General features: G+C 44.0%; 3 protein-coding genes across 8 annotated transcripts; 1 reads left to right on the top strand and 2 right to left on the bottom strand.

Annotated features, from left to right (window-relative positions):
- Positions 1-239: 239 nt before the first annotated feature.
- Positions 240-10,354, bottom strand: men1 (multiple endocrine neoplasia I). Of its 3 annotated transcripts, none has more exons than XM_062515886.1 (10): positions 10,218-10,354; positions 8,994-9,480; positions 8,375-8,598; positions 7,084-7,212; positions 6,545-6,585; positions 6,226-6,313; positions 5,002-5,138; positions 2,122-2,263; positions 1,525-1,698; positions 240-1,147 (listed from the first exon to the last, which is right to left on the bottom strand). In XM_062515886.1, exons 2-10 carry the CDS (start codon positions 9,427-9,429, stop codon positions 575-577), a joined length of 1,944 nt encoding a protein of 647 aa, XP_062371870.1. In that variant the 5' UTR covers positions 9,430-9,480; positions 10,218-10,354; the 3' UTR covers positions 240-574. The 3 variants fall into 3 exon arrangements, with proteins under 3 accessions (XP_062371870.1, XP_062371869.1, XP_062371871.1); XM_062515885.1 differs by having other exon boundaries at positions 8,994-9,477; positions 10,218-10,320; XM_062515887.1 differs by having other exon boundaries at positions 8,390-8,598; positions 8,994-9,477; positions 10,218-10,320.
- A 247-nt stretch (positions 10,355-10,601) lies between these two features.
- On the top strand, positions 10,602-17,316 carry ttc5 (tetratricopeptide repeat domain 5). Its single transcript, XM_062515884.1, has 10 exons — positions 10,602-10,814; positions 11,540-11,672; positions 12,617-12,828; positions 13,740-13,893; positions 14,162-14,253; positions 14,403-14,459; positions 14,605-14,751; positions 15,345-15,559; positions 15,746-15,890; positions 16,619-17,316. The coding sequence occupies exons 1-10, from the start codon at positions 10,749-10,751 to the stop codon at positions 16,736-16,738; spliced, it is 1,341 nt and encodes a 446-aa protein (XP_062371868.1). The 5' UTR covers positions 10,602-10,748; the 3' UTR covers positions 16,739-17,316.
- Positions 17,317-17,506: 190 nt separating this feature from the next.
- LOC134059463 (E3 ubiquitin-protein ligase CCNB1IP1) lies at positions 17,507-23,690 on the bottom strand. Of its 4 annotated transcripts, none has more exons than XM_062515880.1 (5): positions 23,599-23,690; positions 22,831-23,129; positions 20,991-21,137; positions 20,381-20,549; positions 17,507-17,983 (listed from the first exon to the last, which is right to left on the bottom strand). In XM_062515880.1, the coding sequence occupies exons 2-5, from the start codon at positions 23,125-23,127 to the stop codon at positions 17,829-17,831; spliced, it is 768 nt and encodes a 255-aa protein (XP_062371864.1). In that variant the 5' UTR covers positions 23,128-23,129; positions 23,599-23,690; the 3' UTR covers positions 17,507-17,828. The 4 variants fall into 4 exon arrangements, with proteins under 4 accessions (XP_062371864.1, XP_062371863.1, XP_062371865.1 ...); XM_062515879.1 differs by having other exon boundaries at positions 23,562-23,650; XM_062515881.1 differs by lacking the exon at positions 23,599-23,690 and adding an exon at positions 23,415-23,454.
- Positions 23,691-24,054: the final 364 nt, after the last annotated feature.

The raw sequence follows: 24,054 nt of genomic DNA, 5'->3' as shown, positions 1-24,054 counted from the left end.
AAATCCTGATAAACTCGACACAAACTCCCCATGCTCTCACAGTAACAAGACAAAAGAGCCGCAGGGCAACTCTAATCCCTATTCAGGAGGTTAACCACAAGCCTTTAAGGACAAAAAAAGCAGGACAGCAGATTTCCAGGAAATCCCACAAGCAGAGCTCTTCCACGTCACGAAGGCATGGTGCTGGTCAACACAGAAACTAGTTGGCCTGGCCTCTTGTGGTCTTCCTCCTCCCACCTCAGTCACTCTCTCTCTCTCTCTCTCTCTCTCTCTCTCTCTCTCTCTCTCTCTCTCTCTCTCTCTCTCTCTCTCTCTCAGCTAGCCTCCTCCTCCCATCTCTCCATCTATCTCGCTCTCTCTCTCCCTCTCTCTCTCTCTCTCTCTCAGCTAGCCTCCTCTTCTCTGTGTCTCTCGCTCTCTCAGCTAACCCCCCCATCTCTCTCTCTCTCTCTCGCTCTCTCAGCTAGCCTCCTCCTCCTCCTCCACCTTCTCCCATGTCTCTCTCTCTCTGTTAGGGACAATTAAAACCAGCGCTGTGGTTCTGGCGGCCGATGCCGTTGCCGTTGGCGCTGCCCTACAGCGTCTTGCGCGGGCGCTTCATGAAGGACAGCGTGTAGTCGCCGGAGGCCGAGGGCTTCTGGCGCTTGAGCTGCACCTGCGACTGCGCCGTGAGCTGCAGCTTGATGGCGCTGGAGTTGACCTTGGCGGCCGACAGCAGCTCCTTCATGCCCTTCATCTTCTCGCTGGTGAAGGTCACCACGGGTCCGCCGCCCAGCCCCGCGGCATGCTGGGTACAGGAAGGGGTGGGGCTCGGCGTGCTGGCGCGGGTCTTGGCCTCGGACACCTCGGCGTTGCTGCCGCGGGCTCCCCCTTGGGACGAGCGTCTTCGGCCTCCGCCGTCACCGATCTTTTTCGCCGAGCCGGCGGTGGTGGCGGCGTTCGCTGGCTGGGCAGGCGGCGGTACGGGGGTCTGGCCGGCAGTGGCCGCGGCAGGCGTCTGGCCGGGCGGGAGGGCTTGAGGCTGCTCGTCCAGTTTGGACTCGCGGCGGGGGCCCCGACGCCGGCCCTCACGCGGGTCGTCGCTCGACTGGTCGTCGTCGTCCTGGGCCTCGGCCTCTTTGGTGATGATGGAGACTTTCTGTCTCACCTGGGGACAGGTGGGGTGGGCACAGGAGAAGGTCAACGTGAAGGTCAGAGAGGAATCACCACAGACCTACTTCATGAAATCTGTAAGCGCAGGCCATGCAGGCTATGCCAGCAACTTCAAGGGTCATTTCAGTGTGCGAGTGAGTGTGTGAGTGTGTGAGTGTGTGTGAGTGTTCTTTCGTTTTGGTTGAACTGCAGTGGAAAATTACTGTGGTTTCTGTTCTGGTCTTCAAACCCTCTCGCTCAACCCACTCGTACACAGTTACTCACTCACGCTCAAATGTAGAACTGCAGGACAGTGGGGCAACATACAGACACCACAGAATCCTCAGCACAGTCTCTTATGAGGGGTTCTAGACGGCTCTATACGGTTCTCACCTGGGCATCGAAGCGACTGAGCGACTGCACCAGGTAGGTGGCCCAGCCCACATGCAGCACAGGTGTGGGGCTCCCCTCTTCCCACTTGCAGATGCCGTCATAGAAGCGCAGCAGGTGCGCAAAGCATTCTGGGTCTTGTAGTGCCGAGAGAACGGCAGCCTGTCTTGGTGAGTCCTGAGAGTGATGAAGAGGAACAAAATTAATTGGTGGTTACCATTAGAGTGCAACTATTAACTATTACTATGATAAAACTACAAAATGGGCCTTTAAGTTGTCAAAGAAGAAACAAAACAATGTCTGAGATTCTGATACGTTTTCAAACCGGAATTGTGCATATGTCATGGTTGAAAACGTATCAGAAATAGTCATGCTATGCAGTAATCTTCAGACAGGTGCAGGCGGCTACATCAAGTTGAATCCCCATATTACTACTTATAATAATATTATTATTATTATTATTATTATATTATTGTTACTATTGTTATTGTTATTGCTACTATTGTTATTTTTATTACCATATTATTATTGTTACTATTACTATTGTTATTATTATTGTTGTTGTTGTTATTATTGTTGGGCCCCAGCTGGAGTGTGTACCTTCTCAGACTTCTCGGCTGCGCCCTCGGCCCCGTCAGCTCCGCCCTCGACGACGGTCTCCTTCAGCAGCGTGGGGATGACGTCATTGGCGATGTCGAAGAACTCCTTATAGATCTCCTCATCCTCGCGGCAGTAGTTGTAGCTGGAGAGAAATGATTAAGGGCGCAACAATTCATCGATTAGTTGAGAACTATTATCCAACTATTTGTCAATCGTTTGATTATTAACTGTCCAATTATTTGACACTGATCTTTCTGAAGGGAATGGACATAGTGGCTATGGTGAAGTTGATTGGTTGATAGCTAGGCCCTGCTCAAGTTGATTGGTTGATGACTGTACTCTGCTCAAGTTGATTGGTTGATGACTAGGCTCTGCTCAAGTTGATTGGTTGATAGCTGGGCTCTGCTCTGTTGGTGCTGCATGCCTTACAGAACAGCTTCCAACATACTGTTGGTTTCAAGGGGACTTCTCCAGGAACATACACCTTGTTTATACCAGGAATGTAGATATCAAACAGCTCTATTTAGGGCTTCCATTGGACAATGGATAGCCTATGATCCAAAGTCATAAAATTGTGTTACATTGTGAGGCAAAAATCTGGAAATCAACGCCTTTCATTGTTTTGTTTTTTTTTTGTTGGTTTTTTTACTTTCTCTGAAGTGATTTCAAGCATTCATGGCCTGTAAACCATAAACACTATGATCTTCAAGCGACAACATGTTTGACCAGGGCACTTTAGTAAACTCATCAGTGACCTTTAACGACAGTTAGTCTTAATAAATGGTAACAAACAGAAATGACAAACCAGGAAACTACACCATCACTGAATGTTTTTCTCCTTCTACCTCTCTATCTCTATCACTCACTCTCTCTCTCTCTCTCACACACTCTCTCTTATCAATGTTCTCGTCCTGCCCATCCACAGCAGACAGTTGGCCACAACACACACACACACACACACACACACACACACACACACAGAGGAAGCGTTTTCCCAACAATGGGACACAGGAAGAGCTGAGCGGGAAAAGGAAGAGGAGGGAATGTCAGCCTTGGGCGCGCCCCTGCAGCCCTGGCGGCACATCTGACCAGGGACAGGGGACAGCGGAGGAGGACCGCTACAAGCACTCGGCTACAGTCACTCGGCGAGAAGGAGGGGGGGGTGGGGTGGGTGGGGTATTTTTAGAGCAGTGCGCTTGAAGTGCGGCAGAAAAGTGAGGGTTTACAGATCCAGGAAGCCAAGACTGCCAAGAATGGAAGCTGAATGAAGCTTCCGGTGATGGAGAAGGACAATAGTGGAAGAGTAAACACACACACACACACACACACACACAATTCACGAAGACAAAACACACACACTTTTCCAGATGACTACATACACACGTACACACACACACACACAATCCGAGACACAAATGAACACAGACAGACACCCACACACATGCCAGACGCACAACTCTGTCACTCTCAGGAAGTACCGTCCATTTCCTTACATTAGAGAAGTGAGAAGCACGCAATGTGATGCAAAGTGTGTGTGTGAGTGTGTATGTGTGTATATATATATATATATATATATATATATATATATTTTGTTTTTAAACAATCATGATAAGTGTACCACATCTGGAGATATCAGTCTTAACAGGTGGAGATGTATGATAGCGCACGATGGAAATAAATCTCCCAGCAACAATACAGCCTTCTGGATCAACATCCTGTTGAGTTTGCTGCCCTCTACAGCTCGCTTTGAAACAAATGCCATAACAAGCGAGGCCTTTTTAACACTCAAAGCTCAACTAAACAACCTCCAGCTACGACTCATTTTACACATTTGACTGTGGACAGCATGCAGCGCACTACTAATAAACATCTTGTGATACTTGTGATTCTTGCTTTATTTCCATGCTGTTGCTGCAACTTCTTAAATGCTCTTTATGTTGTTGTTGTTGTTGAGCAAGGCACTTGGCACCAAATTGCTCTGGGGAGAATGGCCCTTGTAATAATTGATAAGTGCAAGTCGCTTTGAATAAAGACGTCAGCCAAAATGTAATAAGCCAATAAGTGAGAGGTTAAGTGTAGTACATGTATGAGTATGTATGATTATTAAATGAAAGTTTAAAAGCCTATTAAACATAGTAATAACAGTCATAAAACATACATATCAATTTACTAACAATATCAAATGTTAACAAAAACATAACCAGACAAACCATTACTCCGCAAGAGAATGAATGAATTAACTAAGTGGAAGGTGTACAGAGGAGTCCTTGAACGTTTCTATGCCTGGCTATTTACATGTAATGATATTATAACATGTTTGGTATTAAATAATGTGTGGTTATCTAATGAAGGCGTCGTGTGGACTCACTCCTGCATGACGAGAGGAGTCCTTGAACATTTCTATTGTGGACAGCCGTGGTGTACTGGTTAGGGCTTCGGACTTGTAACCGAAGGGTTACCGATTCGATCCCCGACCAGTCCACCACGGCTGAAGTGCCCTTCAGCAAGGCTCCCAACCCCTCCCTGAGCGCCGCTGGTTGGGCAGGCAGCTCACTGCTCTGGATTAGTGTGTGATTCACCTCACTGTGTGTGTGCTGTGTGTGTGTTCACTCATTCGGTTAAATTGGGATAAATGCAGAGCGACGAATTTCCCTCACGGGATCAAAAAAGCATATATTCTATTCTATTCTATTCTATGGCTATCTACACGTGTATAATATCATAACATGTTTCTAGCGAGTGCTTATTTGGCGAGGGTGTGGTGCGGACTCACTCCTGCATGACGAGGAGTCTATGCATGGCTATCTACACGTGTATAATATCACAACATGTTTCTAGCGAGTGCTTGTTTGGCGAGGGTGTGGTGCGGTGCGGACTCACTCCTGCATGACGGTGGCGGCCTCAGCCCAGGAGCCCAGGGCATCCTGCACGTTGCGGTGCCGGTAGTGGTACCCGGCCAGGTACATGAACGGGTAGATGTGCTCGTTGTTGTAGTACTTCTTGGCTGACTCCACGGCCTGGGAGAGGAGCAAAACGGCGATAACCGCATTTAGTGGGGGACTAGGGTTTGTCGCTGTCTTCAATTGTCTAAGGATAAGAGCGTCTGATAAATGGATGCAAGCAAATTGTGTAAATGTCATAGTCAATATATAAGAAAACATGTGCTGTAACTGTAGGCTGTCATTTTAGTTAGAAAATGATAAATGTATTACTGTACAGGTATATGGAATTACTGTTTACTATACCCCCCCCCCCCCCCCCACACACACACACACACGACAACATCCTCGTCCATCAATGTTTTACTGTAGAAATAAAGGGGACGTCAGCCAACCCTACCTACACAATCTAAAAACACAATCTTTTTAAAATCTTCTTGTGTCATTTATTCTTGTGTAAATTTATTCTTATGGCTGTTGTTTTGAGCGTGCTATTAAATAAGTGCAGTTGATTTCGCTTGACAAATTAGAAGCACCTCTCCCTGGCTCTGTAGATGTACCTCAGTGATGCATCCACAGCCTGATCTTAATAAAGATCCCATGGCACTTCTTGCAAAGTGAAGGGGGTTCCCGCCAGGATTCCTGGCTAAGTTCCCAACCTGTCCCAAATACTCTGGCCCCCGAATCATATAATTTGTTCATTCCCTCACTCTCTAGCTAAGGCTGGTGTGTGGTGAGCGTTTTGGGGCATAATGGCTGCTGTGCTTCGTCCAGATGAGTGCTCAACATTGGTGGTGGTAAGCAAGGTTTCCCCTCTTCACTGTAAAGCACTTACTGTAGGGTGTTGCTAATGGGAACGATAGGTCTGTAACTAAAGCTGCAGTAATTTATTGCATATTAGTCACATTGTGTATAAACTACTTTAGTGTTTTATGTGCATCAAAAGAGCCTTGTATTGACCACATCCATGTATTAACTGCAGTGCCCAATTATAGTCCAAGGAATATAAGAATCAGATCAGCGGGAAGAATGGAGAAGCAAAATCAATTTCCATGTACATCCTGCCTCTGTCTATTAACCTCATAGCTGAGGAAATGTTGCCAAATCAATGTATAGAGTAGACCTCGGTTAATAGACCAGAAAGGACGGGTAACTCGGCCCTCACCTTCAGGTGGATGTTCAAGGGACTCTCTTTACCACTGATGGGCTCCTGGTCCTCCAGATCTGCTAGTGTGCCCATGGCCATGGGGTATCTGATACGAGAAGGAAAAATAGCCCTGGTGGTCAACTAAAGTACTGCATTCATTAAATACAGATAAACAAATGTTGGTCCTATGGCCTGGAATCTTCTGCGGGGAAGGCAAAAAGTGGACTAGAACTAATATAACATACAGAGATCCAAATTGTGTTGCGAGCCTAAAATGACTGCTTTGATTTGTTATTCACATTTAAAAAAATAATAAAGGTTAAAAATTGAGTCTCACTTTTCCAAATCTCCTCTTTCGTACAGCAGCCACAAAAGCCTCTGCAAAGAGAACAAGCAGTTAGGCAGTAAATAACAACAAACAACAACAATAATAAAACATGGAATACAGCCCTGAGTTCCTCCTGCGGTATCACGAGTCAGCAACAAAAGCAAAGAGAAATGGTCCAAACTATAATAGACACTCATGTCTGTGTCGTCATTTGTTCCTCCTTGAGTTCCTCTAACAGAGCCTGCTTTTGGTTACACTTGAATTGTGCCAATGGCATGTACAGGTAATATTCGCACATCTTAATCCTAATCCACGTGGTTACCAGAAAATGTGTGCTTTTATTATTACTAGTGCAGAGCCCGTAGAGCTTGTGTGGACGATATATGCGCCATCTTTTGGCACTGCACACACTCGTGCCATTAGGATGACACCCACCAAATTTGAGAGCAGTGGGATGAGTGGTTCGAGAGTTATTCGTGGAACAGACAGACAGAGTGACACACAGGCAGACGTTCCTTGCATTTATAAATAGATTATAGATTATTAACCTGCTGCAGCTGCAGGAGCTCGGTGCTGTCCGTATGCAGGTCCAGGGACGGGTTGATGGCGCACACCATGAACGCCACCTCCATATTGCGGTCGCACTTCATGTATGAGCCTTTCAGATAGAGCCAACTCTGCAGGGACCAGAGAAGAGGGACACAAACACAAACACACAAAACAGTCAGGTGAAGAGACAGGGGAAACATTTGAACTAAATCTGTGGAGAAATTCAAAATAAAAAAAAAAACAATATTTTGGGCTTTTAACACACATTACTCTGAGAACACAGTACAGCAAATAAACACAAAATTATTGTGAAGTACTGCAAATATATTGCAAGGTTGGGTAACGCGAAAGTATTTTGTGGAAAAAAATGGCTAATAAAAAACATTTCCATGGCCCCTCTGGGGTAGCCTGGCCACGCCCACCTAGATTTCCTTTCAGGGAGATACTAGTCTGGAACTACATAGTTCACTCGCGTTTCCATTGGTCAGCAGATTACCCGCCCAATCAGCTACGAGAGTGGATGATGCTATAGTTTCGAAACCGAAAGTGGCTACGATAAACGGTAGTAAATTGCAGTCGGAAGAATGTGTACATTTATTTACAGCAAAGGTAGGCCTACATACAATGTTTACTGATGATTAGTTGTAGGGTTAATCTTTTGTGTGGAGAGGGAATTTGAAAGGCAACCGTTCATCCCACCCCTTCGATTGAGCCCTGCCTATGGCGAGTTCCCAGGCAGGCCCTACATCTTGATGTGGGTCTGGCTCGTCAGGCGACTGTGTAGTACCAGTTTGTAAAGTTTAGACAAAGTAGGAAGTAACGTTGTGAATATGTGAACAAAGTGATTGGTCAGTTAGTGCCCGTGACCATGCAAGTGTTGGAGAGGAATCTCCAGGGATCCCAATGGGGGAGAGCCATGGCCTACTGGTTAGGGCTTTGAGCTTATAACCGGAGGGTTGCCGGTTCGATCTCCAACCAGTTCACGGCTGAAGTGCCCTTGAGCAAGGCATCTCACCCCTCACTGCTCTCCAAGCTGTTGGGCAGGCAGCTCACTGCTCTGGGTGAGTGTGTGCTTTACCTCACTGTGTATTCACTATGTGCGGTGTGTGTTCACTAATTCACAAATTGGGATAAAAGCAGAGACCAAATTTCCCTCACGTGATCAAAAAAGTATACTTATACAATCGTGAGTGACCACACTCTATTCACTTCATGAACAAGCTTTGTTTACCAGGCTACCTCTGGGGTGCCTCCCCTGATAAACTAAAGTGAACATAAAAGTCTCATTACTTCATTGACATTCACCCTTTCGTTCACGCCGGCGGCGACGGTTTGACCCCTCCGGTCCTCGTTCCCTTTTCCGTGCCACGTGACCTCGGCCGTCTCCTCGCCGTCTTTGCCGAAGATGACCCACGCATGGTCCTCCGAGAGAGCCAGGTGGACGTCACGAAGCCCCAGGACCTGACAGGCGGCGACTACTGCAAAAGCCACCCCTGAGCTGTCTAACTTGGTGCCTGAGCAGAAATAAAGGAATACACAATAAGCGATAAACACAAACACATATAGTAGCACTCTAGAAGCACGGTACTAGTGTAGCCTTTTGAGACCTGTTCTGTCACCTTCAGTAAGTTTTCATAGATGACACTGAGTTTTGTTTATGACTTTCTCAAGGGAATACAACTCACAACAACAACAAGTAAGGAGTCAGTCCTATTCAATGAGTCGTCAAAGCACAACTTAAAACTGATATTAAGAGGTGGAGAGGGCATTCTCTAACTCTACCAAATTCAATATTTGCATAATGGTATGGACCTGCGTCAAGGCTCTCGACACTCTGTACAACTGAAAATATGAATCATGGACTCCAAGGACATGTATTACCAGAAATAGATTGTTTGCATAGACCTACCAGTGATTAGACTGAAAAGCGATTGAATGTGAGCACGGTCCTTGAAGTAGGAGCGACTGAGGCTGTTCCAAATGACGTCAGACACTTTGTTGACCAACTCCCGACTGGAGATGCCACCCGATCTCCGGTAACGGGTCAGGTCCACCGCGCCACGGATCTGAGCTGTGAAGCGTTCATGTAGGGCCGTCAGCAGACCCAGTTCTACAACGGGGAAGCAGGAGTTCGGGCAGTCTGGCTGCAGGGGCTCGAAGCGCACCCCAGGGACGTTGATCGGGATCACTCTGTTTACGGCTAAGAAGTGCTCCACAAAGCCCAAAACAAGAGACAATAAAGCCAGGTCCGGTTCCGGGTTTCGTAGCTCGGCCTCGAACAGTTTTACTACTCCATCGATCCCTCGAAGTGGAAAGTGCTTTTTCTGCTCCGACCGCAACCCCATGGTAGGAGCCGACTTGAGACAGAGACAAGTGTGTGGAGAGGGGTGTGTCTGCTGGATAAATAAATAAATAATAAGTGCAGGGAATTGCTACATGCAGCTTATAAATTCACCTCTAAGAGAACACTGATCAATACGTGTTTGTGAGATTCATTTGATCCTGGGGATAAAGTGCGGTAGCTGTGGCTATCTGGACACATCTCAATCAATGACGTCTTACAGCAAGCAACAACTTAGCACGGCATAGCTAACGTTAGCGCCACGCAGTTATCATTATACCATATGTTAGCATATATTGAAATATCAACCCACTCATGTGCGTACCACCGAAACGAAAAGATAATGCAAACGCTACACTCTTAAATGCTGTGTTTAAGGCGGCTGCAAGCAAGTAAACATAACATTACAGCTACCGTTAGCTACTTGAAGCTGTATGCTAAATGCCCTGCAGAGCACTACCAATTACGCGCTTAGCATAACAGCAATATTACACCAATTTATTATGCTGCTTGATATAATAATTTAGAAAAGGGCGCTCTATATTGAAATCGTTCGCAATATACAAGAACAACTTTCTATTTACCAAAAACGATCATTTTAAATGCTGAAAAGATGTGCTAACCGCTAACGTTAAGTTCCACCAGTTTGTTGTTGCGTGTTGTAAGAAGTTGCATAAGCACGCAAGATGCTATTATTACACACACAGGTGATTATCCTGAATCTAATAGTTCTATCACATATAAGAAGTACAATGGGAAAGCGTTGCTTCCAATAAGAAATATAGAGCATACCCAATACTTCAAGGCTGCAACCACATGTTTTTGTTGTGCTTCTTGCTTTTACCGCGCACTTCAATGACTAGGGATGTTGAGACAGTTAGATATGTAGCATTTGCGCGGTTGTATCTTCATGAATACGCTGGATTTCCCGTTTACTACAACAGTTGGAGGTGCCATATGTGACCTATGTTGTATATATCGGCGTTTTGCGCCAGCAGTTTTGACGTTGACCATTGTGCGGTATTGCATGTTGGGATATGTAGTTACTTCATCGACAACGCTTGGTGAACTTCACTGGGAAAATCAACTCAGCCATCATCTGAACGCCAAAACCAAGATATTTCTGCAACTAGGAGGTTATTCTCCGATTTACACATTACTCAGAAGCTAATATCTTAGGACACAGAGAAACAGTCCACTCCATGCAGTTTAGAATCACCAGTCAAACTTCCGTTGTCCACCTTACCACTAGATGTCAATGTTCACCAGACTGTACTTTCCTGTACCTGTCGGGGCTGTAAACCAAGGAGCAAGTAGAGAAACATGGCGGATGTGGAGAAGGAGAACGAGCCCATCACAAAAGAAAAAGATGATATACAAATTTTGAAGGTACTCGGATGCAGTTTTTCAGAAGAATGTCGTCATATTTGTCTTATACTTTCAACATCATGTTCCTTTAGATCTTTTTTGTGTTGTAAATGTACGCTATTTGCGGAACAAAACCATCCTCAGCCGTTAGGGCTGTGTAACTATAACAACTGAGAGATGGCAAATGTAGCGATATGGTTACATTAGTCTGGCAGTAAGGGAGTGCTTTGTATTATCAAGCATAAACAAATTCAGCGTAACCTATTCTGCACAGTTCTTGCCTCAAATGGTACGTGAAAACTCACAACCATAAGTACACGAAGCATTGTCTCTTCACAAATAGCTGTAAGGCATTTATTGAAGGCCTCACAACCTATCTTGCTAACTCGTCTATAACGTTACTCAGTTGACATTTCAACCTGTCCCTATGCATGTTAAGAGTGGATGGATCCCCCTTTACTGTCTTCGGTTTCATGGTAACATAAATGACTCTGCTGCTGGCCCAACTATCATGTTACTCTTCAGGACCTATCTGCCTCGCCCTTAAAGCAAGAGAGGGTCAAGTGGTAACATAATCGTATGGAGAGATCTGTGGACGAGTATAACTTATGCAATATCAGCTGACAGTCTCCAGTCTAGACTGTTTATTTTCCATAAGGAGGTAACAGTTTCTGAGGCACCTGTCATAACCATGTGATTATATTAGCCTAAGCTGGGTTTGTTTTTTACTCTTTGATCTGCCTCAGGGTCTTGTTGATGACCTCTACCAGTTCAGAGATCACTATTTTGCAACACACGGCGTGGAGGATGCCAACCGAAAGCAGAACGACGTGACCGAAGAGATGAACAAGACTCTGAAGAGGCTAGAGGAGAAAGAGGGTACGACGAAAAGACTGTTTGTGTTAACACACTTGAATTTAATGTTGGAAACCCTACAACAAGCTTCTATAGTCAATAGTGATGTTAAGTGTCCTTTGAGCACCTGACACAATTAGAGTGGGCATTAGCCAAATGACAGCTGACAAGACTGACTGAGAAGACTGTTCCGGTCTTATAAGACACAACCACACTCGTCCTTATCCCTGGGATGTAATAGATTGACAGGGGGAGAAAGTGATCACAGAGAGTCATTAAATAGTGATTGTAATTGACCTTGCTTCCTAAAGAGGACGAGTGCTCTCAAACGCTGCCAGGAGAATGCAACCCCACACCATTACATTTGGATCGATCTCCAGCGAAAGCTGTCTCATTGTCTCAGGCAGTGGCACAGAGCTGTTAGGTTTCCTCCCAGGCCTTGCGCGCCATACTAATTTGTGTATCTTGACAAGGGCATTGTGAAGAATGACTTGTCTTACCATATCACTTTCCTCCACTGCCTTACATGGTAGCTTTGTTTTTACCTGTGACTTTTGTGCTGCTGTACTGCACTGCCTACGATTGTATGTGAGTGTTTTGAATCGAGTGAACCACACATCCTCTTGACACACTATAGACAAATATTAACCATTAAACTGTCATAAATTGTGATATTTTATATTGTGAAAATCTCATACCGGCGCAATGTTATCTTTAACACATACATTCAGATACAGTAATTTCCTGTGCATTAGCTGCATTGTGTGTAAGTCGCAGGACAGTGTTTTATTCAAGTTAATAGAAGCAAAACCATATTTAATACCATATTAACCGTCCCTGTGTATTACACTTATAGCTGAAGACATTTTACAAAGTCATTGTATAAACCGCGGCTAATAGTTGGGAAATTATGGTATACACATTCTTTAAAATGTTCTCCGTCCTTACCCCCCCCCCCCCCCCCCCAGAGGAATTTGGACACAGCGCCCAGTTCCTGCTGCTGCGGGGCCGTTGCCTGAACGTGGGCCCTGATTTCAGCCCCAGCGCTGAGGAGAGCCTGTCCCGCGCAGTCAAGCTGGAGCCCAGTCTAGTGGAGGGATGGAACACGCTGGGGGAGATCTACTGGAAGAAGGGAGACCTGGTGGCAGCCAAGACCTGCTTCACTGGAGCCCTGCAGCAGGTGAGAGAACAGGTGTAGGTGAGCTAACAGGTGTAGGTGACAAGAAAGGAAGACAGAAAATATGTATTAAGAAAATACACACACACACAGATCCCGTTAATAATTTAATGTGTTGTCTGAAGAACGTCACACACATTAAATTATTATCGAGACCTGTTCGACGTGGTTGCAATTATGACATTAAACTGTTCAATGTGCTCAAAATCTTACCAGACTGCAGCAGGTGAGAGAACAGGTGTAGCTGAGCTTGGCTATCACCAGGCTAAACTCAATCTTTGATTGAGATTGATCATCAGTCTGGGGAGTCTGTGCTGTATTTCTACTGCACAAGACGCATGATCAATGGGCATAGTTCAAATGAGTCTGTACGCTTGGATAGTCCTTCAACCAATCAGATCACGGTCCGGATGTGTCTGGTGGATAAGCTAGTTTGTGATTGGTTCCAGCAAATTTGGGCAGGAAGTAGGAGAAATAAATGTGCAGATTTCCAGCCTGAGCTGCAGGGCAAAATCCAGTTCCTGGCAGATTGGGCTGGGTTTACCCACATACACACATTCCTAATCAGGTCCTTTTAATAATTTAATGTGTATAATGCGTAGTCTGATGAACGTCACACAGATTCAGTTATTAACGAGACCTGTTCGACATTGAACTGTTTGTGCTCCCAATCTTACCAGACTCCATTTGAACATTTGGTGTGGTCAATCTTGTTCTTATCGAGACTGAAAAACAAATTGAGAGGTCTATTCCCAGCTTTAGACAGTGACTGAGAATCGAGTTTAAATACATATTTAAGTTAAAGTTGACTGAATAAACAGTAAATAAACAAACGATCATATAAAACCAGGGTATGTATGTCTATATACTGCACGTCCAAAGCCATGGTGCTCACTGACCCTTGGTTCCTTCAGGAGAAGAATAAAGTATCCCTGAGGAGCCTGTCCATGGTGCTGAGACAGCTGCGGCCTGAAGAGGGCGACCAGGAGCCTGGCAAGAGGGTGCTGGAGAGCGTGGACATGGCCAGGCAGGCTGTGCAGCTGGACGTCAAAGACGGGACATCCTGGTGTGAGTAGAACCTCATTCTTCTTCTTCTTCTTCTTCTGTACACAGGAGTCTGAACTGAACCCAGATAGACTTGTTTCTCAACATTTTTACTGATCGTAAACGCCGACACAATTATGTATAGTATGTATGTATGCAATGCATGCATGTATTTATTTAGTTATAAACGGAACAGCAACTTCTCTTTCGAAGTTCCTAGCTCCACCTGTATGTGATGACAAGTAGTTTTGTGAATGCAAACAATAACCAGTTGATTTCCTGTTTGTGACAGACATCTTGGGGAACGCCTACATCTCCCTGTTCTTCACGAGTGGACAGAACCCTCAGATCTCCCAGCAGGCACTCAGTGCCTACGCACAGGCTGTGAGTTACATAGAGCCGTTTAACGACTAACATTAAAAAGTATTCAGCTATGATCTCAGAGTGATTTACAAAGCTCAACATTATCAGCACGGTCTCAAAAGGTAACTTCATCTTTCCTCTCTTCTTTTGTGTTGTTCCGTCCTTCACAGGAAAAAATCGACACCACAGCCTCCTCAAACCCTGACCTGCACTTCAACAGAGCTACGGTATCCAATGTCATATTATTAATACTAGGACAGTGAGCTAATATGAATGGATATGAAATGCTTAGGCTAGGTTCCCCGAAGAACCTGGACGTCCATGTTGTCTCTTGCAGATATCACATTCTCATTTCTTTCCTCCTCCCTACAGCTCTTTCAATATGAGGAGATGTTCAGCTCAGCTCTGGCTGGCTATGGTCGGGCGGCCATCTTGGATCCTGCGTGGGAGGAGCCTCGGGATAGAGAGAAGCAGCTGCTGGATTACCTGGAGCGAGTCACGGCGCTCATCGACAACAAGGTGTGAGAGCGGGACCTGTGGAGAATACTCTAAAAGCATACAGCACTCGCTTGTGGGTCTCAAGCAGACCACACACACACACACACACACACACACACACACACACTCAACCTGAAAACAGAATCTTACACTGACTCGTAAGTCATGACCGACACACTTACCCACACCCTAAATACCCATACCCAAAATACATCCTGGCATTGATCCTCATTTTGTCCAACTGTTGAAAACACGATCAGAAGAAACCAAAAAAACACATAGACCACATGACTATATGCATTGAGTGACCCTCTCTGGGGGATGTGATTGTAGCCATGGTAATTCCATAAAACTCCGTGTCTTACTTCATTTTCAACTCGTCCTGTATGTGTGAGAGAGAGGTAGCTGAATAATTTCTCCAGTAGATGGCAGTAGAGAGTTGTTTTTATCAGTGATCAGTTGTATGAAGTATATGAAATGATGGCAAGGGATGGAAAGTTAAACCTCTCACCCCTTTCCCTCTCTTTCACTCTCTCCCGCTTATTCTCTCTCTCTCCCTCTCTCCAACTCTCTCTCTCTCGACCTCTCTCTCCCTCTTTCTCTCTCTCTCCCAGGGGAAGGTGAAGGCTCGGCGCTTGCGGACCATGCTGTCCAATCTCAACCTGTCAGCTCTGGGCCCTTGTGCCTCTCCTCAGTTCCGCTCTCCAACAGGCCGCACCGGAAGCCTGGAGCCCCAGTCCTTCTCTGCCCTCACGCATGGCCTCAACACTGGGGTGGCCGCCATGGGCAAGGTGGTCTTCAGCCTGGCTCCGGAGGGGCGAATGGCTTTGTAAGTCCACTGGTGAAGTACATTTGAACGATTGATTTATTGATTGATTAATTGACTGATTGAAAGGAAATATGAAATGAAAGGAAGGATGGATGGTGTAAGAGAGGGAAACGGGTGGCGAAATAAGTGAGTATGGACAACATAGCAATGACCTTTGACCTTGTGTTTTGGGACCTGTTCCTGCAGCACGTTCGGCATGGTGGACGGCGAGGAGACGTGTTGTGTGGTGATGGTGTACAACACGGCAGACAGCTGGGGAGTGCTGATAGGGGACTCGGTGGTGATCCCTGAGCCCCAAGTCAAACGCCACAGCGTGTCGCACAAAGACAAGGTCAGTCCCTAGTACCAATGGTCCCCATACGCATGCACGACTAATTAAAAGCCCGCTCGCATTATTTCAGTGATTTAAAATGTCTGTCACACATAATGATGATATTATAGGATATTATAATGAGTTTAAATAAGAAGAGAATTAAAGGAACCGTATGTAAGAAATGTATTTCAATTAATCATAAAATGGCCGTGATATGTCACTAGACATTAAGAAATCATGCTCATTTCAAATACTTCTATCACTGACAACAGTAGTCTGGCCAGGATATTGTCATTTAAAAAGTGAAGTTGCAGCCCTCAACTAATGTTTATGTTTACATATTGTGTGTTTTGGCCTGATGTGCCACCCTCCACCTATCTACTCATCACAAAATCAGTAGTGTTTCGGTATCCAGGTTGCCAACTTCAACTCGGGGGAGGGGGAGGGGGAGGGGATACACCACTATACAATATTTTGAAAGTGATTGCCGTACCAGTTTTGGCCAGAATCCTACATACGGTTCCTGTAAATGATTTGGCGCTGTGTGTATTAACAAATGCATTCATGGAGCACTCTAGAAACACAAACACAACTTTTTTTTTTTAATTTCTCAATCAGGGATAATATAGAATAGAAATGTCCCAGTATTCAGATGGTCTATTCTGTTACACAGTATGTTGGTGATCATCCACTTCTCTCTCTCTCCCAAACGTCTTAACCTTGTCCACCCCTCCTTATGTCCACAGACGTTTGACTTCCGCAGCATCCGCGTGGACTCTCCTCTGCTCCTCGTGGTGAACGGCAAGAGGCAGGCTGTGAAGAGCCAGACCGCCGCCTCCGTCAGCTACAAGCCTCAGAGTGAATGATGGGACGGGACGAAATCCGAAGTGCACGTTTAAGGGCTACACTCTTGTGTGTTCTGCTGTGAGCCAGAGACGAGAACACAGGGGGAGGGGTCTTCTAAGTATGTGTTTTGGTGACGAGCCTTGGTAGAAGTAACCTTCTAATCGAAGAGCCCTTTGGCTTCATTCATCATTAGTAAAACAGAACCAAGGCTGTTCTTTTTTTAAGAGGTGTACTACATGTTTGTCACCAAAGCACATATGTGGGAGTACCACACGGAGCGATTAAGTTAAGGGGTGGGGAGGGGTACTGCTCGAACAACACAGGTTGGACTGCAACCTTTGTAAGCAACAAAGCGTTTTGATGGACAAAGAAAGGACTGGAAGGAGAATGCTACACTTTAAGTACTATAAGTATGTTTTCTGTACATATGAATGCAATGTCTTATTTTTCCTTTCTTTCTGTTTTAAACTATGTACATATTTTTAATGTATTTCCTTTTTGTAAGTTTGTTTTGAGTGTGTTAAGAATGTTACTCTTTATTTGTTACGGAAACTGCTGCTCTTTGTTTACATAATGGGGGTCCATCAATCAAATAAAACCGTACAAATATTTAGTTATTTTCTGTTGATTTGTAAATTAACATTACATGGAGAAGACATGGAACCTAGTTTAGTTAGGTGTATGTTTACATTGCAATAGCTAGGGATGCTCATTGATCCCAAATTGATAAAAACTATTCACGTTCATTCATATTTCATAATGGTAGATAATAGACAATGGAGACTATATAATTTAACAAATTCTAATTTTATTCAGCCATAAAGACAGACTGCCCTTCAAATACAAAGACATTCTTCTCCTGTCAAAGAGCAAACCCTTTCTCTAATGTCATCACAACAATTCTCAATGATAGACTTCATAACATTGACAAGAAGATAAACTTCATCATACCATTATGAGGTAAACTCCGAGCAAACCAGGAAACAATCAGTTGCTTATTCTGACAGCGGTCAACGCCGAGCTGTCAACAAAGCCAAATAAAGATGCAGTGGTGAGCACACGCACAGGAAGTTGTCATCAAGATCGCGATGACAGGAGCTGGGACGAGTGTCACTTCTTGGGGACGAGTGAGTGGCCCCTGTCCGGAGAGCTGAACTGGAAGAAGGTCTTGGGCCCGTCAGGCTCCAAGGAGAAGAACCGGTCTCCCTCGCCTCTCGTGCCGTACAGCTGAGGACTGGGACGAGGGTTCATCGGCCTGTCCAGCCCTAAAGGACAAACACAACACGGGGTTTAGGTGCTTGCATTTTTTATTTGAACTTTTGTTTGTTGGTTTGTTGGTCATTGTTTGGGCAGAAGTATCGAGGAGAGATGTTGAGAGGCACCCTATGTCAGGGACGGTTGATAAAACGAGACAAATCATAAGAGGGTAATTTCCTGCGTCTGTTAGGAGTCAGGAAGTATCTAGGTCCTAACTCCAAAGTTTATTCCATATCCAGAAGGTTTTTCATTGGCATTACGCACAATGACAATAAAAAAGTACACATTATTTAAAAATATATATATGTTTATCTTCTCTTATTGCTTATTCAGAGAAAAGTCTATGTTTGACGTAATGGACACGCCTATTTAGGAGTCCGGAACTACCGGTATGTGCCATTTCGTTCCATTGGCAAATCCCTTTATGATTCATCTTGGCAACTAGACCATCTTTGTCTATGTGCCACTTTAGCTAAATACCATTGTTATACATCCCAGCCCAATGAATGCACACAAACCAGATGGCAAATCATTTCCTTTTCACTTTCAGGTATGTTACGTTTGCGTTAAGATTGAGTAAACATTTTTAAGCAACATTAATTAACTTAAACCTGGCATCCTTCCAATGTATATATGTGAAATACCACACACAGATAAACTGCAAGTAAGGTAATGACTTACTACAAAGACAGCATTGTAAACTTTGTCATCAGCAACAATACACAACAGGTGGCCATTGTAATCCACACCAGGTGATCAGGAACAGGTGGGTTTGGGAATTTACATACTCACACCATGGCTAAGTGATTAATCCAGTCTAACCCAAAGACAATACAATGTATGGAAATGGACCCCATAGACCATTAAAAGCAATTTCGAGAGGTAACTACACTGATTCAAGGGTAGGAGCAAGCTTTTCTCTTTTTTTGTCTTTAAGAATGCTCTTGAATGCTAAACTTGCCAAACGTATAAGCAAACAGAAAAGGAGAAACTCACTTTGCATTTATACTATTTTTTATTACACAGATAAAGGCAATTTGCCAAAAGACTTTGCAATAAAAAGACTGACACATGGAAAGCATGGCCTTTTCTCCTTTTCAGGTACCTACACTACACTGACAAGTCCTCAGGTTTTCATTTGCCATGATGTCTTCGACTACTTTTCATAAACCTCCTCTTGAATTATAATCACCAGTTTAAAATATTGACCTGCATTCTAAACTCATACACATAAACCAAGGCTTTCTGTTCAAAATGCATCCATCCGAGACACAAACCACTAGTGGCGCGAGAGCCGTTCACACTCATTAACTGTAAGTGAACGAGCCTCCCCCGTCCTCTCCAGACAAGCGTCTCATGTTACCCACTCTATGTAAACATGTAAGGGATAATGCACAGCAAATGACTCTCTTGCCCTGACCAGCAGATTAGGACCCCTGTGCATTAACAAGTGCCCTTCTCTACAAAGACACCAGATGAATAATGTATAGCTCTACTAGTCTACTACATTAACATTTAGCGAACCTTGTTCTCCAGAGGACCTGATGATGCAGTGAAGGAACAGCGGCATTGTTGTAGATCATGTTTCTAATGTTTTATTGCAATATTACTTACTGATGAGTGTTGATAGTTTGCATGTAATCCAGCATGATTTATAAACGTTTAGAGTTTTCCAAAAACCTATTTTAGACAGTTTTGCCATGACTTTTATTGAGTTGAACAACAGTCAGCCATGACACTACTTGTACTGCTATTAAAATAATAATTAATTCACATAACTAGAATAAAGAATACCATACTCTGATTTAAAATGTTAAAATGTTTGGTAGGCCTATACTAAACTTAAAGGAACACACTGCTGTTATTTTACCTTAAAATAACGACTTCATTTTGATGCTACAATGACCAATACAAGAGTCAGAGTATAGTCTCTGACCACGCCAATGCGTGCCCGAAGCCCTTGACACTACACTACAGTATCTAACACTGTTGATCAGGAGCTCTTAGAGCAGCTGAATGATGCTAAATTATGATGCCAGGAGGTATAAATATCTATTTTTCCCCTGGTGTTGCTTTAAAACTGAATCCAGTAAGTAGGAAGTAGGCTACAGTAGACACATATCTCATGTCAACTAGGGCTTCATGTGCAGTCATTGGTTATTTTACATTTCATATTGACAAGATCAGAAGACCAGATCCCAAATGGGTTCCTAGGGGCCTCACTACGGAAACTTCCTAAATCTGAGAATCCTGGAATCTTATCTCATAACAGAATGACAATCTAGGATTTTTGGTATTACAGAATCATTTTTCCTGACCGCATAGAGGGGGAAAACAACTTTCAACTCTCAGGATAGGTAGGTAGGTAGCCACCACAGAACAGGCCTTAACGTGACCACACTCACCTGGTGGGACGTCACGCATCATACCCCCTCCGCTCTCCCTCTCCCCTCCGACCACCATGTTCCGCAGGCGCAGGGAGTCGTAGAGGCCTTGCAGCTTCTGGTACTGCCTGTTCCTCTCCATCAGACGCTCAGACACCTCGCTGTACTTGCGCTTGTACTCGTCTGTCACCTGCAGCCAGGGGGCAGCAGAGAGCACCAGAGAGAGAGAGCGAGAGAGAGAGAGGGGGGCATAAATAAAGGAGATCAGACAACATAGAAAGGTAAAGAAACAGATAGAGAGTACAGGAGAGTTAGAAGACCAAGATATCCAGGAAAAAATGGGGCAAAATACAAAAAGTGGGGTATGAGAGTAGAGGCTAAACACTAATTATAGGAGCCAACAATCCTTAAATAACCCTCCAATTATAAACATGAAGAATGGGAATCTACATAAGACATGGTAGGGAATTGCATGAACTGGAACTGACAGCATGAGAAATACTGTTGTAAACATACAGTAAAGTACTGGGATAGTGTAGCTACGAAAATGCCAATATGGCTATCACAAGAGCTATATTATTAAAGGCTTTGCATTTGTTTGCATTTTTGCTTCTATTTCTTGCGCTTGTACCCGCTTGAGTGAGGCGATCTCCCCTCTCATGCCGTTCAGCTCCAACTCACGGCTCTGCGTCTGCTGTGACAGAATCTTCTCCATCTGCTTCAGCTGACTCTCCACACGAGACAGACTGTACTCCTGAAACAGCCTCTCCTGATGCACCTACACACACACACACACACACACACACACACATTGAAACAGCCTCTCTTGATTAGGGTTGCCAACCGTCCCGTATAATACGGAATCGTCCCGTATTTGACACCTAAAAGTCTTGTTCCGTATTGAACTGATACGGAACGCTCTTTGTTCCGTATTTTTGAGAAACTGCTCAATGCACACATACTAAAATGAAAAACACACGCACACAAAACTAAAAACTCCCTGACACAACGTGGAGCCTGCTGGTCCGCAAGGCATGGAGTGAGGTCCGGTGCTTCACCTGATATAGCTGCGCAAATTGATCTGGATCAAGCAACCGCGGCCCGACAGAAAAGAAAACAAACGTTTCTGCAAGCAGGAGGAAATGCTTGCTAGTTTGATGTGATTAGAGATAGAGTCATACAAATAAGTGGTGGTATGAGCGTTCAATGAATGCATGCGTGTGCGCGTTTGCGCAACAGAAACTGAAACTACACAATAACGTTGTTGGCAAAGCTCCGCTTCAACCTGTTGGAAGGTTATTTAATTATTTAACGACATTTAACAACGTGGATTCTTGCAACTTCCATGGAAACAGAGCAGAGACTCTACTATACATTGTTTAGCATAGAGTATTGTTCAAATTTGTCAAATTTGAATATAATAACATGGTCAAAATATTGTAGCTTTAGTCTTTCATTTAAAGATCTCCAGACAAGTGATTTACGCCTATGCTGGGCCGTTTACCATAGACAAAAGTTGGTTTTATATTTCCTGGATCTTTACATTCAGGCATTCAAATGAAATTTCATTTTAAAGCATATACATTTTTTTCTCCATTTGCCTACCAGAGCATGATGCTTGCATGAGAGAAACATCCCAAAACAATAGCACCCATATAATTGCTGTTGTTTTCAGAAGTATTTCTCATGCAACCATGCAAAAGCAATGAACTATTGTATCTTACATTAGTAAAGCAGGACTCTGATGTGCATAGGTGCATATGTACACATGTGCATAGTTTTCACAAACTAGCTCTTTAGACACTTTTAGCACTTCAAATATTGACTGCTTTGAAGTGAAAGTGCATGTCTAACAATATAGCATAATAATAATAATTGTGATTTACCCCCCCCCCCCCCCCCCCGGTATTTTTGTTCCGTATTTTATTTTCACAAAGTTGGCAACCCTACTCTTGATGTACTTAAACACACAAACACACACCACATCAGACAGACTGTAGTCCTGAAACAGCATCTCCTGATGCACCTGCACACACACATCAGACAGACTACAGTATAGTCCTGAAAGAGCCTCCTCTGATACACACACACACACACTTCGGACAGACTGTATCCTGAAACAGCCTCTACCGATGCACCAACACACACACACACTTCAGACAAACTGTACTACTCAAACAGCATCTCCTGATACACCTACATACCGTAGCCTACACACATCAGGGACAAGACAAACTCTTATGAAATGAATCACTGATACAGAACAATAATGTCAAAAGAAATCATAAATACATTGTTAAACACTGTGGTATCATAATATGATAGTAGTCTGAATCTAATACAACAATAGTAGTCATAACATGACAGCAGTCTGTTAGGCTACAAGAATAACTCACTGGAGGCCTAAACTGTTTGTTTCTGATAACCATGTTAGTAGCCAATCAATGTTTCATGTGGGAAGTTTCTCTAACCTGATAAGTCCAAAAAGCAAGTGCTCTTGCACAGATATCTAAAACCGTTTCAGGTCTCAGTCCTGCTAGCACCATTGCTTTGTATTCTTCCGAGGGCGACAGCTCTGTTCGCACTATGTCCAGTTTTCCTGAAAGGGCGGATGAACAAGCAGGACAGATAGCTGGAGATCGGCTGAACTCCCCCGATCCATGTTGGTCACAGAAAGCGTGTGAACAGGCTGTTACCCAGGCAAAGCCACTCAGTTTTGCCCGACATTTGGGGAAATTACAGAATAGAGTATCCTCACACAAGGCCATTACTGTAAAAACAAGAAACAGAATAATCAACCATAGAATTTCTGTTTGTGTCTGAGATTGTGGTTACTGCTAATCTACAGTGTGGGTAAGTTAGCTAAAGTTAGCTAAACTGTGTCATTATATTTACAGAAAGTGTAAAATGGTATCGTTAACTTGCAATGCCTCTCAACAGTTTAGTCATTCACACGGTTTTGCATTTTTCCTTCAGCGCAGTAAAATCATAGTTTATCAAATTGGAAGTTATTTAGCCACAGGCGAGCTAGCAAGAAATTATCGACAGCTCATACCTAGCTGCTAGCAACATTGTAACATAATTGCTAGTTATTTTCAGACTTAATTGACAAAGATGTCAAGTTTTTCGGTTTACAACAGCATTTTACCAATCCCATAGGTCATATAGGCTAATGTCCCATCTTTATATTAGATTAGTTTACCTTTCAGGGACAACAACAAAGATATGTGTTGATATACCTTGGTTTAGGTTAAATTACCCAATGAAAAATATTTGGAAAATGGCGGCATGTCAACAGAACAGGATGCACTTTAACGCACGTGCACCATTGATCCAATCTGTCCAGCGCCCATAACAGTCAAGTGACGCCCAAGACTTTATGGGAAATATGTTTCCATTAGTCATGTTCATGGTCAACTTGCTACAACCTGTTGAAAGTTAGTTGCAAGTGATAGGTTACACCAGTTCATCTGAAATTAGGCTATATAGGCTGCACAATGAATGGACATACATTTTTCAAAATGCATTATGCTGTTCAATTTCATTTTAAGCTATGTATGTTGGGGGATTGGTAGGCCTATAAGTCAGAGTAGGCTAGGCCTACTTGTAAGCCCTTTGTAAAAGTAAGAGCTACATGGTAAGTCGTGTAGTCCACTGCTGTTGCCTCTCTTGTGAATAGATGGGCTAGCCTATAT

This window comes from Sardina pilchardus, chromosome 16, assembly GCF_963854185.1.
Source record: "Sardina pilchardus chromosome 16, fSarPil1.1, whole genome shotgun sequence".
NCBI classification, from domain to species: domain Eukaryota; kingdom Metazoa; phylum Chordata; class Actinopteri; order Clupeiformes; family Clupeidae; genus Sardina; species Sardina pilchardus.
This window is presented reverse-complemented; position numbering and strand designations above follow the sequence as displayed.